The sequence below is a fragment of the Dermacentor andersoni genome, chromosome 1, assembly GCF_023375885.2.
Source record: "Dermacentor andersoni chromosome 1, qqDerAnde1_hic_scaffold, whole genome shotgun sequence".
Lineage (NCBI taxonomy): Eukaryota > Metazoa > Arthropoda > Arachnida > Ixodida > Ixodidae > Dermacentor > Dermacentor andersoni.
In genome coordinates, this window is record NC_092814.1 from 139,493,041 (window position 1) to 139,509,720 (window position 16,680).

Here is a 16,680-nt window from a genome sequence, read left to right on the forward strand (position 1 = left end):
GCGCATTCTTTCTGTGTCCTGTCCTCAAAACCCGCCGTTATAACTGTTATAACCATGTTCAATCAAGCCAGCAACCAACTAGCTCATCTAATTCTCTTAAGAACATCCAGTTGCTTAATTAGATGCCTCTTCGATTAGATGTACAGGACAAATCTACCCGACACGCTGCTATATATTCAGTTTGCCCTACCAGCGGTGTCGGAACAGTCCGTGAGCAGCTGTATTTCATTTGCATCGACACCCAGACCGAAGTCCAACTGCTCCCTAATCTGCTCTGGCCTTTTCGATCTGGCTAGAAAGCGGTCGAGAGTGTGCTACACATTACTTCCCGCAATTTTTTATGACAACTCGAGGACTGTTCCTTCACTCCTGTCATAACACGTGTTCTAAACATCACGTTTTTTTTTTTTGCAAGTGCCATAAAAATACGGAATAGTTCAGAGTAGCTTGCTCGCGTGAGATCTTCTGGTACGATATCTGCTCGAGGGTTATCCGGGAACTATTCAAACCTTGGCAACTCTATGTATACCATTGATGAAGAAATGCATTCCGGTAATGCAAGTTGATATTTCTTTTCTTGTGTCGAGTCCGCATTTCCCTAACACAACTCAGCGTGTGACAAGGGTTGCGGCGAAGGATTTTCGACATCTTACCTAAGCAGACGTACATGCAGGAAACTCAGCGGTACTTCGGCACACATCCTTATACAGTGTGTCCCAGCTAGCGTTAACCAAGTTATTAAAATATAGAATATACGAGACGCAGCTAATGGTATTTTTTCAGCAGTGACGTACCCGTACATGGAGGATTTTTTCCATAATGGAACTTTCTTAATTACTGAATTGAGGGCACTAACCTTAATAGAAAAGTAATAATCTTGTTTTAAAATAGCCGATTTAGTTCTTTTCATTGCGCTGTCTCGCGTAATTATTTTTGCAGTGTTAAAAATGCGCAAAATATGAAAATATCCGCATTATTACGCGTCTGGTGATGATGATGATGATGATGATGATGATTTATTGGCATCCCTTTTGAAATGGGGTAGTGAGAAATAGTCACTTAGCCTGCTTGAGTCACTCAGGTATGCTATACATGCTTTTCATGTTAGCATTCTTGTGTAACTATCTAACCTTTCTTCGCTTCCTCAAAACTTCTCTACTTGCACCGCTACTTATACGTGTAACGAATCCTGTCGTATCAATCTCTTCCCTACTTCTCTTCCAACAATACTCTGAACGTTTCTTGCTTATCTCGACTACTGACCGCTTGATGCTTCCGTCCACTTTAAATCCAAGCGTTTCTGGAAGGTGCACGTTATCTACGGGCCTCAACGTGTGAATCCTTTCGCATTCCATTAAGGTGTGCTGAGTGGTCTCCGAATGTTTGCTGCAGCATACACATGGCTCATCTAGCTGCGAATATTTGCTAGGGAATGGTTTTGTCCTTAGGCAAACAGCTGGAGCCTGAAATAGATTTCCCTTCTAATTTCTTTCTTCTCAGTCTTGTAAATCTCCATGACTTTGTTTCCATTCTATGCATCCAATTCGCTGTCTCTTTTTCTCTCACTCCCTTTCTGATGACTCCTCGTTTTATGTTTACACTTTCGATTACCCTGTACTTGGTTGCCGACTTTCTTGACCTCTGCCTCCATTCTGTGTCCACGCTTGTCAGGTGCAGATACTTGTGCCCTTTAGGCGCCCATTTATTTTGATCCATGTTCCTGAGTCTTTCTTCAAAATCAGATTTGCTCTGCGCTTCCTTGACTTCAAAAGAGACCCAACACGTGCCACCATGCACTGCTTCATTAGTGCGTTCGCCGTGGGCTCCCAAAGTCAACCGGCCTACCAATCTTTGGTTAACTTCCAGCACCCACAAGATACCTGATTTTAAGCACAGAATGGCATTCGTGAACGTTAACGCAGGTTTACACAGGATTACACGCATGACCTCTTGTTTATTGTGGCCCCAAAGTGCTCTATGTTTCATTACTGTTGTATTCCGCTTCGCCTTTACTTTCAGATTATCTTGGTGCGTGGTTGAGGAAGACTTTCCTTCGTTTACGTATACGCCCAGGTTTTTATATCGCTTTACTAAGGGTATGATTTTCTGTTGAATTGACACCACGTAATTACTCATCTCTTCATTAAAGATCATAATGCCCAATTTTCTGTGCTAAACTGAAGCCACAGATTTGTGCCTGCGTTGGCACACATATTCGCAAGTGCCTGTAAATCTCTTGCATTGTCCGGTAGTAGCACTACGTCGTCCGCACACATCCGTCCGGGGGCCTTCATTTGTCCATTATGCATGTACGATAAATTAAGCCAGTCGTCCTTCTACACATTTAACGTGTCCGCGTGCCACCACACCAGCGGTCCCAGGCGTTACTCGGAAGGATAACCGCTGCCCAATGCCTTTGTCCTCCGCCTCAATGACGCTGCGAACTGCACTGGCATCGCGCTTCACGCGACGAAGGCAGCTCGCCGTTCGCGGTGACCAACGCCAACACAGATGCCCCGCCCCTTTCACGTGACCACGTAGCCCGGCATTAAGCTAGCAGGGCTATTATTTCGAGTAACGTCTGCGACCGCCAGTGTCGGGGCGCGCTGACGCGTAATCATGCTGCTATTCTCATATTTCGCGCGTTCTCTTTGTCTTTATAATGCGGAAAAAGTACTTATGCGAGACGCAGCACACTGAAAATAACTGAATCATGTTTTCTGAAACACAATAATCTACTATCAAAATTCGCACCGTCAAATCAGTAATTACAAAGTTATTTAATTAACCTCCTCATCAACAGTTCGATTATGAAAAAAAAATCCTCCTGGCCCGGTACGTGACTGCTGAAAGAATACCATTGGTTGCGTCCTCGTATATTCTATAATTTATTTTTAAGAGCTTGGCTAACGTTAGCTGGGACACCCTGCATAGGCGCGCGTTAGATGGATCAAGTCCAAATTTGCAGTTTAATAAAGAACTAATAAATCAAAACCTTTGTGTTACCCTATTCCATAATACAATTATCGTGCGCCAAATGCCATTTTGTTAAACCTTCTGTCTTCTTTAAAATTTTAATTAAATTCTGGGGCTTGACGTGTAAAACAACGATATGATTATGTGGCACGCGGTAGATTAATTTGGGGTCGATTCACGTGCACCTGAATCTACGTACAAGAGTGTGTTTGCCGGCAATCAAATTCGCCACATCGCGCTTAGCAGCGCACCGCCATAACCGCCAAGCCAGCGGAGCGGGTCCTGCCTAGTCTCTTTCAAGCGAAGCTTGCGTTGGCTCACAAGTTTCGGCGGCGATATGGTCACGCCAAAACCAAGTTGTTCCCAGAGCAGAGCAGCTGTGGGAAAGGGCGGTTTGGTGAGTTGACAGCGTGAGTCATTAGCAAGGATTCCAGCTGCCTAGGCGCGCGCTTATGCCACGCGCGCAACCAATAAGAGCCGTTTCACTTCAGCCGTGGAGGGAAAGGGCAGGAAATGGTTTTGCAAGCTTCGTTTCCGTTCAGTTCAGTCTCGGTAAACGAATGGGATGGCTACGCGCTGTGCGTTCCCCCGAGGAAAGGGCAGCGTTCGACGAGTAGCGGTGACAACTCGTCCGTGAAAGGGCTCGCCGTCGGCGCGCCGATCCAGCCGTTGGAGCCGCCCGAGCACAGGCAATGCGACAACAACGAGAAGAATATCCCAAGCTGAGGGAGCGGGGGGCCGAAGCAATCCGGCACCGTTACCTGTGGGTTAATCGTGACGAAGATCAGGTGCAAGCAGGAAAAGCTTCGCTTACCCCGATTTTCCGGTAGGGGAAGGGTTGGTCTTTCTTTTTTGTGATGCTTATTTTTTATGCTTTTGATATTCCTATGTGACATGCTTATTTCCAGGTCTTGCGTTGCGTGCGCATGCGTGGTGTTGTGGTTAAGGGTATATATTTTCAGAGAATAGTGCTGACGTTACCCAGCTACCACGGAAAACGGTATATGAGGTATTTCTCTCATCGAATAAAATTACTGATTCTTTGCTATGATAACTACTTGTTGGGGTGTCCTAAACGTTCTGCTAAATGTGTCATCTTATTTGATCTTGTTGTGATTATCTTGACTGCCTTTTATTGTGCTTAGCAAACGCCATTTATGTTTGTCTGTTCCTGATGATGTGAACGGTTATCCTGTATATACTTTGGTTCTTAGATATGCCGTATGTTTTTGCTAATATAGAGGGCGTCGCCTCGTCAAGCTCCTTGTAAAACTAGCTTTTAGCGGCTGACCCATCCTTTTTGTAACGGAAGAAAAAATAAGTTATCGGTACTTGTATGTAGATGCGTTGTCGTAAAAAGAATAAAGCAGTTTTATCAGAGCCAGTGCTTGTCTTGTCTCTTGTTTGTGGATTGCCCTGGGGGCTCGCGCGGAATTTTTCACCTTAAAAATATTATGTACCAACTAGCTCAAACCGAAGTTTTATTTATTCCCGCCTAGTATTTCAGCATAAGCAGAAACATGGCCTTGATGCTGATCGAAAGTCAGCTGATAAGACACTTAATTTCCAAGCTTTCTAAATTGCGTATACATTTGTCTATGAATTGCTACGTAATTAAGGAGTACAGGACACTTACGTAAATATCTTGGAAAATATCAGTACTCCTTGATTACGTAATGCCTCTGTGACTGCTGGTATCTCTACTGAATCAAATGCCTTTTCGTAGTCTACGAACGCCATATAGAGAGGCTGATTGTACTCTGCAGATTTTTCGATTACCTGATTAATGACATGGATGTGATCCATTGTAGAGCATCCCTTCCTGAAACCAGCCTGTTCCCATGGTTGACTAAAGTCCAGTGTTGCCCTTATTCTATTGCAAATGATCTTGGTGAATATTTTATATAATACTGGGAGTAAGCTAATAGACCTATAATTTTAGCGACATCAAATTAACTAAAGGCTAAGCCGGCCTTTAATCTAAGCCGACATCTAGAAATATGACAGTCCAGTAACCCGAGCCGTATATCAACAAGAGTAAAATCAGACTCCTGGTCGTAAAAACGTTGCTGGACCAAAACGCGATAGACCAGGTGTCTTAGATGGCTGCGAAGCAACACATCAAAACCTAATTCTCATGAAACAACCTCGCTTGTCGTGGTCGTCATATAAATAGACACGACGTTACTAGATTGCTTGCCACTTTGTTTCTTTCCCAACGTACTGTCAGCGTCAACGTACAACGTTAGTAGGGGAATATAGCAGGAATGTCTTTCCACGTTTCTTAAACGATCACCTACCTGCTGTAAACAATATCCAGGAAAGTAAATCATTCAAAGCTTTCAAAAATAGCATCACTATGTATCTGTTGTCACTGCAGGTATGACCACTCTTTTTGTTTTTTCTGTTGTTTCTTACAGTATTTTCCCAATTGTATCCCCCCCATAAATGTTCAATATGAAATAACTCCAGTTTCAATGTTAACCAACCACTCTGTATTTCCATCTCGTTTAGTGTCTATCTTATGCGCTGAATGTCTTGAGCTCTCGAATGGGAGCAAGAAGGGCGCAGACTCCTTGTCAGGCATCCACTTGCCTTTCGGTCTGCGCCCTATGCAACTGTACCATACGTTGTCTGAATAAACTATTTGACTGTGTGACATTCCTGTTATCCAGTTCACAACCTATTTAGCAATTTGAGGTTGTTGCAACCGGTTGGTTTTAGCTAGTGCATTTGTCAGTGAGTTATTAGGTTTATGGGGGCAGACAGATGGGTCTTCAAATGATTTGTTAGACGCAATTCTCAATGCTTGATATCTGTAGAGTAATCGAATGACGTCTTAACGGCGACTAATTGACTGCTGATTTTGGCTCTGACGTCTTAGCTTGTATAAATTGATTATTTCGACAAGCTTCTGCTTTCTGTATTGCTGCGGCTTCGTACTGCCCATACTAGCCATTTCCTCATAACGCATGTACTTCTGTATCCGAGAGTCGGCTGTAGTATAGCCCTCAATAGGAACTTTGCTTTTATGCGGACCCCTCAATTGTTCACGTCAGATTCGCGGTTTGAAGTCTCTTTATTACGTATTACTACTCTCCTTTTCAGTGCTCACCGAAATGACAGTAGTCTTTGCGCAGCTAACATCTTTTTTTTTCTGATGACACTTAGCTGTTGTTAAAGCCGCACTTTACCAAACAACTGCTAAGATTTCAGCATATTCTAGCGGACAGAATGTGTCGTGTGTATTCTTTTGCAAAATCATGAGAATGTGCTTCACAAATAGTCATCTGCACCCCTTCCTTGCGTTTTTTGATTACTGCGATATGAAAGGGCTGCGAGTAGCTAGGATATTACGGCGCATAAAAATTATGCGCATATATTGCGGAGGTGCTTACAGACTACATTGGCTGAACCATTTTGGGCTGAACCAGTGGATGTATTCGGTCGCCTTAATTTGATTGCGCACGATTCGTAATGTGATGAATCCACCAAACCAGCAGCCAGCAAGGAATGGCGATATGCGTTCAAAGCATCGTGCAGCGATGATAACGAACTTTGACAAAATGCCTCATCTGGCATGTGCCCAGCGCAGCTCAACAAATTATGGTAGATACCCGCATCTAGTAGTGCAGTACACCCCAGCAAACATCGATCGATTTGCAGAAGATTACTTTGCATGGAATAAATTGATGGAAAACACCCACATTGCTCGAATTGCATACGCCTGTTAATGACATGTGGTCTAGAATCCTGATTCAGATCCAATTATTCAGGAGAAGCTAGTTACATTTCCAGCACAATTATATGTATGCCTGGTTTTGATACAAGCACAGGCAAACTGCCTTGTTCCCGAATATATCGAGTCGCTTGGAGGCAAATTTGTGTACACTCCTGCTTCTGTGAACGCATGGAAAAATCAGTGAAGTTTGGACTATAGCCCGAACTACGGTCACGGACCATGTCGCTGAGTTTTGTCTTTCTTCATGCGTTCACAGCAGCTGGAGCAGAGTGTTCCCACACTTGCTTCCAAGCCACTCGATATATTTGGAAACAAGGCACTTTGCCTCTACATGCATCAAAACCAGGTATACATATAATTGCACGATAAATGCAGCCAGTTTCTCCTGAACAACCGGACCTGACTTAGGACTCTATACAGCATATGTTGTTAACATGTAGAAATGACATATTCTACTTGCCGGAAATGTGCGGTGCAAGACCTCTTACAGTTGTGTCTGGGATATCCAGTTTCGCATGCGCTATGATCGTTTCTCTCTGGAAACTACGGTAGCACGGGGATATTAAATGTTTTGACGACGTCTGCTTGCCGGAAGTCTAGCTCCCGAAATATTGCTTTTCACCTAAGAACTTGTAGCAGTCTGCACTTGTTTACCGATTGATAGACGTAAATATATAAGCACCTCCCTTGCATGTATAGTCGCTTCGTGGCTGCATGTATGAGGCTAGGGTACATACCTATGCGGGCAGTTAAATAGGCCTATGCATGGTGTTTCACTCCAAATAAAGCAGGTGCGCGCTGCTCCAACGCAAACGCAATGATGTTCACTGTTCTGTCGAAGAATTCAAGACTATTTGTCGCGATGAGCCTGACTTCGATTAGACTAAAGATTAATTGACCATCTTTCAATTATATCGATATAAAGGCCCTAACTGCAAAATTAAGAGCGAGTTGAAAAATATACTAAACATTTGTTTTACGTAATGGTGTTTGTGGTTGGTTAAATTTTTTCTAGCTCCAAAGAACGCGGACTATGCTCCAAAGGCACTAGCTCCAAAAAGGCACTATGTGACTATAGGCACTTGCGCGCTACTATATTAGCGCTCTCAAATATGCTTCTTAAGAATGATCGCTAGTGCAGCCGACAGGACGTGTACAAATTTCCTGTAAGCTACGCTGCTGTACGAAGGCAATAATCTTGGCCTCCGTCAAAAAATTCCAAAATTGCCTCTCGGAGAAACGATCGCGGTAAAGTGCGCATGGCAACGCTTGATACTCTTTCATTCTTCTTGCTATTGAAAGATAGCGCGAAGGGCGAGGACGCTGTCACAGCTGATTATCACAGTATAAGTCGCGCACTTAGGGAGAGAACATGTGGGAGAAATAATCCGAAAAATCACCGCCCCTTCCAGTCCGGAAAGATAGTCGAACAGCGAAGCTGTGTTAGTTACAGCGAGTATTACACCATGCAAGTCAAACTTCGCAAGCAGTTACGGAGCAACCAAGAGTGGCGCCAGTCAGAAGAAGACGATTTGACGTGAAGAGGTGGAATCGGTCTCGAGAGCCATCTTGTTTCTACATCGTTGTCTCTCGTAAATATTGTATATCTTTATGTGTGACTTCTACAACGTAACAAATTGGTGAGAGCTGCGGGGTACCCGCGAGAAACAACAACGGAGCTCCGCAGTAGTCGTCACCTCGGAATGGACAAGATGATGGACGAAACAGGATCCGACATGGAGCGGCCCAGATCAATGTCGACAGCCCTGACAGTTGTGCTGGCTCACGCGGGATCCAGGAACGTTTTGCGGCACCGACCACCTCAACGTGGAAGACTGGATCGCCACGTATGAGCGTGTAAGTGCCCACAACAAATGGGATCTGATGATTATGTTGGCTAACTTATGATTATGATGACAACCACGAGGAAGAGCTTAACGACTGGGAAACATGAAAACAGAAGCTGAAGGACTTGCTCGGCCGTACCGCCGGGCGGAAGAGCACCGCTAAGAAAGAACTAGCGACCTGCGGCCAGACGTCCACGGTATCATAAGACTCTTACATTCAGGACGTGCTGACTCTGTGCTGTAAGGCCGACAGCCATATGGCTGAGTCAGACAAGGTTGGGAATGCACTGCAAGAGATCGCTGGCGATGCTTTAAACCTGCTCATGAGCACAAATTGCGAAACAGTACAGGATATCATAAAAAAGTGTCAACGCTTTGAGTGGGCCAAGAGCCGCCGCAGTGCAACACCGTTCGCACATCTGCCGAACACAGCTGCGACATCCTCTTGTGACGACAGGCTAGGACGGCTGCGACGATCATCATCAGATGACCTGATGCCGATAGTGCGGCGAGAACTTGAAGCCTTGGCTCCGGCAGCCCTCTTTTCCCACCCCAGTGAGCCGAACTTGACTACAGCACCATTCTGTAGGCAATAGTCCGCGAAGAACTCGCTAATCTTGAAGTTCATTCTGTATGTGCCATTGCCGCTTCACAGCTGTCTCATGCTCCAGGTCCATCGACCGGTCCAGGTATCCTGCACGCTACCGAAATCCAGCCGAGTGCCGAACCGCAGACGATCGGCCAATCTGTCTTGCCTGCCGGCGTATCGGTCACGTTGCGCGCCATTGCAACAACCGTACTGTCTCCTCCCCTCTGCGACCGCCATTTACCAGCTGTGATCGCCCCGAACAGAGCGAGCATCGTTACCAGCCTCCATTGGCAGCATAACAGCCAAACAATGATGCTCGTGCTGCTTGGAACAGTCCCTCGTCGTCATTCCGTCACCAGTCCCGTTCACCACCAGCTCGTCGACCATTATCGCCGCAACTTCGTCGCCTATCGTCCCCTTTGCGTCCCCGATGCCCATCTCCGGAAAAGTAAGTGATGCAGCTCCCGGAGGTGACGCTGCATTGATGACTCAACCGCCAAACCCTCTGATCACTTCGCCGACCAAACAGAACTTCATAGACGTTTTAATCGATGACGTCAGTGTCCCAGCACTCATTGACACTGGCGCGCACGTATACCTCATGAGTGCCCAATTGCGTCGCCGCCTGAACAAAGTTCTCACATCTGCTGCATCACGCACCCTCCGCATCCCCGACAAAGGAACGCCTACCGTGCTTGGTATGTGCACCGCTCGAATTGGCATCGCGAGGCGCCTAACGACTATTTTGTTTGCCGTTTTGGAACAATGCCATTACGACGTTATACTCGGCTTAGAATTTGTATCGCCTTATTCAGCCCTTTTTTATTGCGCGTCTAGTGACGTGTCATTCAGCTTGAACTGCCCCACGGCTGCTATATTACAGCAGTCACACAACCACGGTTATGCTCTCTCGAAGACATGCGCCTGTTGCCTCAAGCCACTACCTACGTCATTCTACTGTCGTTCTCATCTGTTCCTGGCGGCGTCTATGTACTATGTCCCACAGCTGACATACCGCTTGAAAGAAATTTGGCCGTTCCCCATATCATGCTCACATGCTCTGGGGTTGCCCCCTGGCGCCGGGGGCTAGGACCACCAAGGAATTGTGGGACCGAACTCTACGCAGCTCGGACCTTGAAACACAGCTCTGAGCTGTCCATCGGGCCGGCGACGCGGCGGAGGGGCATGACCTCACTGTCCCGACGTGGCTGCTGCCCGCTGTGCGCTAATCGCGCGCACCGAGGGACCTCAATGAAATTATTCATCCATCCATCCCATATCGTGCTGACTGTTACAGGCAATCAGACTTCGCTCCCCCTTCTTAATTTAAACTGCTCGACTCAGATTTCTCCCAGAGGCATTTCTTTGGGCCACATCTCTCCTGTGAACGATTGCGAGATCTCAGCTCCTGACATCGAAATTCCGTCGCCCTCTACAGAAACCTTCGATGCACCGATTCTCATAGACGGACTTATTAAGATGATTGCACTTGATCTTTCCCGGCAAAAGCTGCTGATTTCCGCCGTCTCTTGGAAACTTACCGCGACATTTTTTACCTTGACGGCCGCCCTTTAGCCAAGACATCTTTGGTCACCCATAGTATTTACACCAGAGACGTTAATACGATACGCCGCCGGCCATACTGTTTTTCACATGCTGAACGACAAGTGATACAACGAGAAGTCCAGAAGATGTTGACTAAAGGCACTATCGAGCCATCTTGCCATCCGTGGGCATCTCCTGTTGTCGTTGCCAAGAAGAAAGGAGGCAGTTGGCGCTTTTGTGCGGATTACAGACACCCTAACAAAATCACACGCCAGGCTGTCTACCCCGTGCCGTGTATTGATGACGCCTTGGACTGCTTGCGCGGAGCCAAGTACTTTTCATCGGTAGACCTCCGAACAGGCTATGGGCAAATCTCGGTAGATGACATGGACCATGAGAGAACTGCTTTCGTAACACCTGACGGCCTCTACAAATTCAACGTTATGCCGTTCGGCCTTTGTAATGCCCCGGCAACCTTCGAAAGAATGATGGACTCCTTACTTCGCTGCTACAAATGGTCGACAGGTCTGTGTTATCTAGACGATGTCACAATCTTATAACCAACTTTCACGAGTCATCTAACGCGTCTATCGGATATTCTTGCTGTTTTCCGACGTATCGGCCTGCAATTGAACTCATCCAAGTGGTACTTTGGACGCCGTCAAATTGCCGTTCTTGGCCATCTCGTCAGTGCCGCTGGCGTACAACCCAACCCTGACAAGATTCACGCTGTACAGAACTTTTCTGTTCCGTCTCCCACCGCAGGCGTAACAAGCTTTGTTGGGCTATGCTCGTATTTCCATCGTTTTATCAAGCATTTCGCGGAAACCGCTCGCCCACCCACCGACTTACTTAAGAAGGAGTTGCTTTCACATGGGGCCTTGCTCAAACCAAAGCCTTCTCCCCGTACGCTTGCTCACGGCTCCCCCATTGCTGGCTCATTATGATCTCTTTGGCACCACTGAACTTCACACGGATGCCAGTGACCATGGAATTGGGGCTGTACTTGTTCAAATGCAGCGTAATGTAGAGTGCGTAATTGCATACGCCAGCCGCCTCCTGTCACCCGCCGAGAGAAATTAATTACCGAACAGGAGTGCCTGGCGTTAGTTTGGGCAGCTGCCCAATTCCGACCCTACTTGTATGGCCGCTCATTTTCCGTGGTTATCGATCACCACGCCTTGTGCTGGCTCTCCTCGCCTAAAGACCCCACTCGACAATTGAGTAGATGGGCGATACGGCTCCAAGAATATTCATTTCCTGTTTTATACAAGTCAAGCCGTTCGCACAAAGACGCCGACTGTCTCTCTCCCGTCATCCTGTCGACCGCCCTGAATATGATGCGCATGACACCGACTCTTGCGTCCCGGCCATTTCTGATTTGCACGACATCCACACTGAACAATGGCGTGATGACCGCTTACGGGTGATGCACAGTGATGACCGATCACTTTGTGCACCGCTACGTTGCAGCCTGTGCGCTCTGTCAACGCCACAAAAAACCTGCTGTGCTGCCCGCGGGATGCCTTCGCCCCATCGATGTGCTCTCAGCACCATTCTCTCGCGTCGGTCTCGATCTTCTCGGCTCTTTTCCGACGTTGAAATCTGGCAATAAGTGGGTCGTTGCCGCGACTGATTACGCGACCCGGTACGCGATCACGCGAGCTTTGCGCACAAGCTGTGCAACTGAGGTGGCAGATTTACTTTTACATGACATCATTCTCCCCCACGGTGCACCTCGGCAGCTCCTCACTGATCGTGGCCGCACCTTGTTGCCACGAGCAGTTGAAGACTTACTTCGCTCCTGTTCTGCTCAGCACAAGCTTTCCACCGCCTGCCATCCGCAGAAAAACGGAATGATGGAGGGGCTCAATCGCCCGTTGACAGAAATGCTGTCTATGTATGTTTCTGACGACAACAGTGATTGGGACAGCACGTTGCCTTTCGTGACCTTCGCGTATAATTCGTCCGGTCACGGGACTGCTGGCTTTTCACCCTTTTATCTTCTGTTTGGCCGCCACCCTTCTTTACCCTTTGACATACGGCTTCGTTCTTCGACGAACTCTCTCACTGAATATGCCCAAGACGTATTCGCCCGGGCTCACACGGCACGCCAGATTGCCGGCTTCCGACTCACTGAGTCTCAGGCCACGCAGAATATCCGGTACGACAGCAGACATCGGTAGGTTCGCTTTCTTTTTGGCTCCGTTGTACTCCTATGGATACCACGTTGCCGTATCGGCTTGTCTTAGTAGCAAGCCCGGGATAGTTCCTACACGATATTGCGTCAGCTTGGCGATGTGAGCTACGAGATCGCTCTGCTGGACTCTAGAGTCCCCATGGACGTTATGCATGGGTCCCGACTGAAGCCTAACTTTGCCACGAGTTCACTTCCTTTATAGTTAGCGCCGAGACGGCGCCCTTACAGGCGGTGGTTGTGTTACGGAGCAACCAAGAGTTGCACCAGTCAGAAGAAGACGATTCAACGTGTAGAGGTGCAATCGGTCTCAACAGCCATCTTGTTTATGCATTGTTGTCCCTGTTGTCTCTGTTGTAAATATTGTATATACATTTTTGTATGTGACTTCTGCAACGTAACTATATTATAATTGTTTTGTTGCACCATTATTTCACCTCATTTTCGCTTTTGTGTGCTTCGCGTGGTGAGCATGCTTTAGGAGTGCTTATTTTTTTTATGGTGCTCCCAGTGTTATTTTTTTTTTGCGCGTGAAGCAGGCCCTACGACGACGAGCCCTTTCACGAGCCAACTCTCGCTGATGCAGTATGCATTACTCGTGGTCTTCCCATAGTTGTAGGTAGGATGGAATGTGCGGAAGCACTAATCCAAAGTTCCGTATATTGGACGCAAGGCCTACCACTGGAGATGCGGGCGCTGCAATCGTTTTGACGATTGGTTGGATTCGTTTGACGATTGACGTGACTGCCGGCACTTCTTGCGCAAGCAAGAGGTTCGGGCAGCTACGCGCTCCTAATATCTGGGCACTGTTCATTGGCCGCAAACCACCAGCATAACATTCGTTTCTATCGCGGCAGGGTTCCGGTCGATGCTGATCTGGTTCGATTGCTGAAAATGCACCGTGTGACGACCGTATAAGATGCGCGTATAAGACAGCATTCTTAAAGGGAGAAAGGGGTCAATGCAGCCCATTTCACCCTATTGAGCTCTTCTTTTTAGGGAACCACTTTCTAGGGAAGTCCGACAACGACGGCACAGGGCCCGCAGAAACAGCTTCACTGTAAAACAACCAAAGATACAGGACTGTGCTAAGGGAAACAGTCCTGCAACAGAAATAGCTACAGTATCTAAAATCTACTATTTGGTAGTTTGGTAGGCACGGCGCGTACATAGTTTTAAGATGTTTCGAGCAGACGACGTAGTGGTGGCCTCATACTTCTCAACATCAAACAAGTCATGCCAAAATGGCGGTCGCTGCGAGAGGTGATTACAAATTAAAAGTTTGTGTTAAAACGTACGCTGAGACTTAAGTTATTTTGTTTGTATAAACATAGCCTGTTTACTCTCAGTTGCCATAATAAACTGAGAATAGTTGGACAACGATGCTATGGTACCCTTTAAGATTTCTGCCGCTTTAAGGCACTTTCTACACATATAACTGAGGCTACTGCGCAGTTTATCCACTAGAGACAGGTCAAGCATGCAGGGCACCGAATGTCAGTATATGCTTGATTTCGTATTTAAGAGCATGGTTCTTTTAATTACGCTATTCCTCCACCAGGGGATTTTCACCACTAATCATTACATGCATTCAAAATAAAACAAGTTATGGGATTAACGTCTCAAAGCAACGCACAAAATGTCATAGACATTGGTGGTGGAGACAGTGGTGGAGTGGTTCGGATTAATTTTGATCCCCTCTGTAAAGAACTGGCGGTTCTTTAATGGGCACCCAAATCTAAGTACACGAGCGTTTTCAAATTGCGCCCCGATCAGAATATAGTCTCTGCGGACGGGAATTGAACCCTCGACCTCGTGCTCGGCAGCGGAACGCTATTGCCACTGTGCTGCCACTACATCAAAAGTGAGGTAGATGAAATACTCAAAGCTGGGGCCGTATTTTTCCTACGATTATTTTCTCTCTACGCTATCAGGTTCTATTCAATCCTACCATCCGTCGCAACGAGTAGGTGATTCATCCCCACGCTAACGGGGCCGCTTCGCCTTACCAGTCAGTATCGATGGATGGAAAGAATGAAAAGGAAAGAAAAAGTTAGAAAATCTGGCTTCTGTAGCTTTCGCGAGCAAGACAGTCTTAAGGAAAAAAGATACTGTTTATTATTGCGATGGCAACTATATGGCCACTCCAAGCGAATTTTTCGCCATCGGTGTCGCCGTGAGGTTCTGCATATATTTATGTATACGTGTGCTGCATGCCACGCCCTGCTATATTATATGCGGCATAGGTGGGTTATATTGCCACATCATTCTATCACTAAAGTTGCCCATCCCAGGTCTCACATTCTTGACAACATTATTTCCCAGACTTTTAAGAATGCCAGCCCACATACAAATGTCATGAAACAAAACGCCGACATCACATGCATTTAATCTTAAAGCTTCTTAGACTTTAATAGTAAAAGGGCGCAACAATAACTGAGCTCAAATTTTAAAATGATGTAATTTGATTGGCGCGGCTGTGCACAACCTCTGGAATCGGCCCACTAAAGAGGTTTGAAACATTCCCGATATGGAAGAGTGGTGGTAAATTCGCTAAGAAAGACGTTGGCATTTATTTTATTAATAAACATAGACGACATTGTCCGATGGCATGATTCAAACAGAAGACCCCTAGCACAACCGCTCGTTGTTACTTAGCTAATGTTTACTTCAATTCATACTGCCACTACAGTTACGGGTCGTTCACTTCATGTAATATTCTAACATGTTGCTATCGCATTCATTGCTTCGCCCGTATGGGGAAACTTTGCATTTTTATTTGCAAACTTCAAGACTGCATTTGTTGAACGAAATCTATAAACAACAGACGTCTAATTGTTTTTTACCATACTAATCAAATCATGCAGAACGACCATCTACCTTTTCACAACCCGCCGGAAGTAGACAGTTCCTTTGTGATGGACACAGACACGGCGTTCTCCGACCTTGTGGGTGCAAGAGTAGCTTACGAAGCGTACACGTCGGTTGAGCCTGGACTGCAGAAGCTCTCCGTAGATCCAGAGAGGCTCAGTCCCGCCGTGAAGCAGTTCTTCGTAGGCAACTGCGTCAAGTGGTGCCTGGATGCAAATTCCAAGTTGGTGAACTACGCTGGGCCCTTTCGTTGTGTGCTTCCCCTGGTTAATTTCGGAGGCTTCAGTGAAGCGTTGCGCTGCAAGCGTAGCAGTGGTTACGCCTCCATGCTCAAGTGCTCCTTGCTTTGAAGGAGCCAATCTGTGGGTGGCCGCTCTGGCTGGTGTCTTTGGACGTGCACTTGAGAGCGGCGAGGACGTTAAAAGAATTTGAAACAGCGTATAGGGGGTAAAATGAAATAGACGTCGTGCCTTTCATGCCAAAGTGAGGGGAAAAAAGAACGGTTGTATACGAAATAGCTCTCACGAAAATAACGTCATGAGTGCCTCAAGCGCTGCCTTGAGCTTGGATATTCTCGAACCCATCGTTACAAAGTTCTTTTTATCTCTCTACTCAGTGTAATTTGCGCAAACAATAAATGCATCTACTGATGTAGCGCTCTGTATACTTATAACAGTTTTCTAATTGCAAGACATGGCTTTGTTACTGCTAATTAAATATCTTGCGACATATTCTATAAAATAGCAAGGTAAAACAATTGTGTACTTTAAAAGGCACTTTGGTATCAAAAGAGTAAACATTATGGCACAGATGTAAATAAGTGAACTGAAGCATTCAAAGCAATTAAATTTCCTTCTGTCACCGTTGCCTTGAGTGCTCTAAAAAAAAACATTTCTGTCTTGATTGAACTCAT

At 46.4% G+C, this 16,680-nt stretch overlaps 1 protein-coding gene across 1 annotated transcript in view; it reads left to right on the top strand.

Annotated features, from left to right (window-relative positions):
* LOC126543365 (membrane metallo-endopeptidase-like 1) overlaps positions 1 to 16,117 on the top strand; it is a 49,800-nt gene extending 33,683 nt beyond the window's left edge. Inside the window, exon 6 of the mRNA XM_050190488.1 lies at positions 15,764 to 16,117. Within this exon, the coding sequence (XP_050046445.1) occupies positions 15,764 to 16,117 (354 nt within the window). The remainder of the gene's footprint in view (positions 1 to 15,763) is intronic.
* The last annotated feature ends 563 nt before the right edge of the window (positions 16,118 to 16,680 follow it).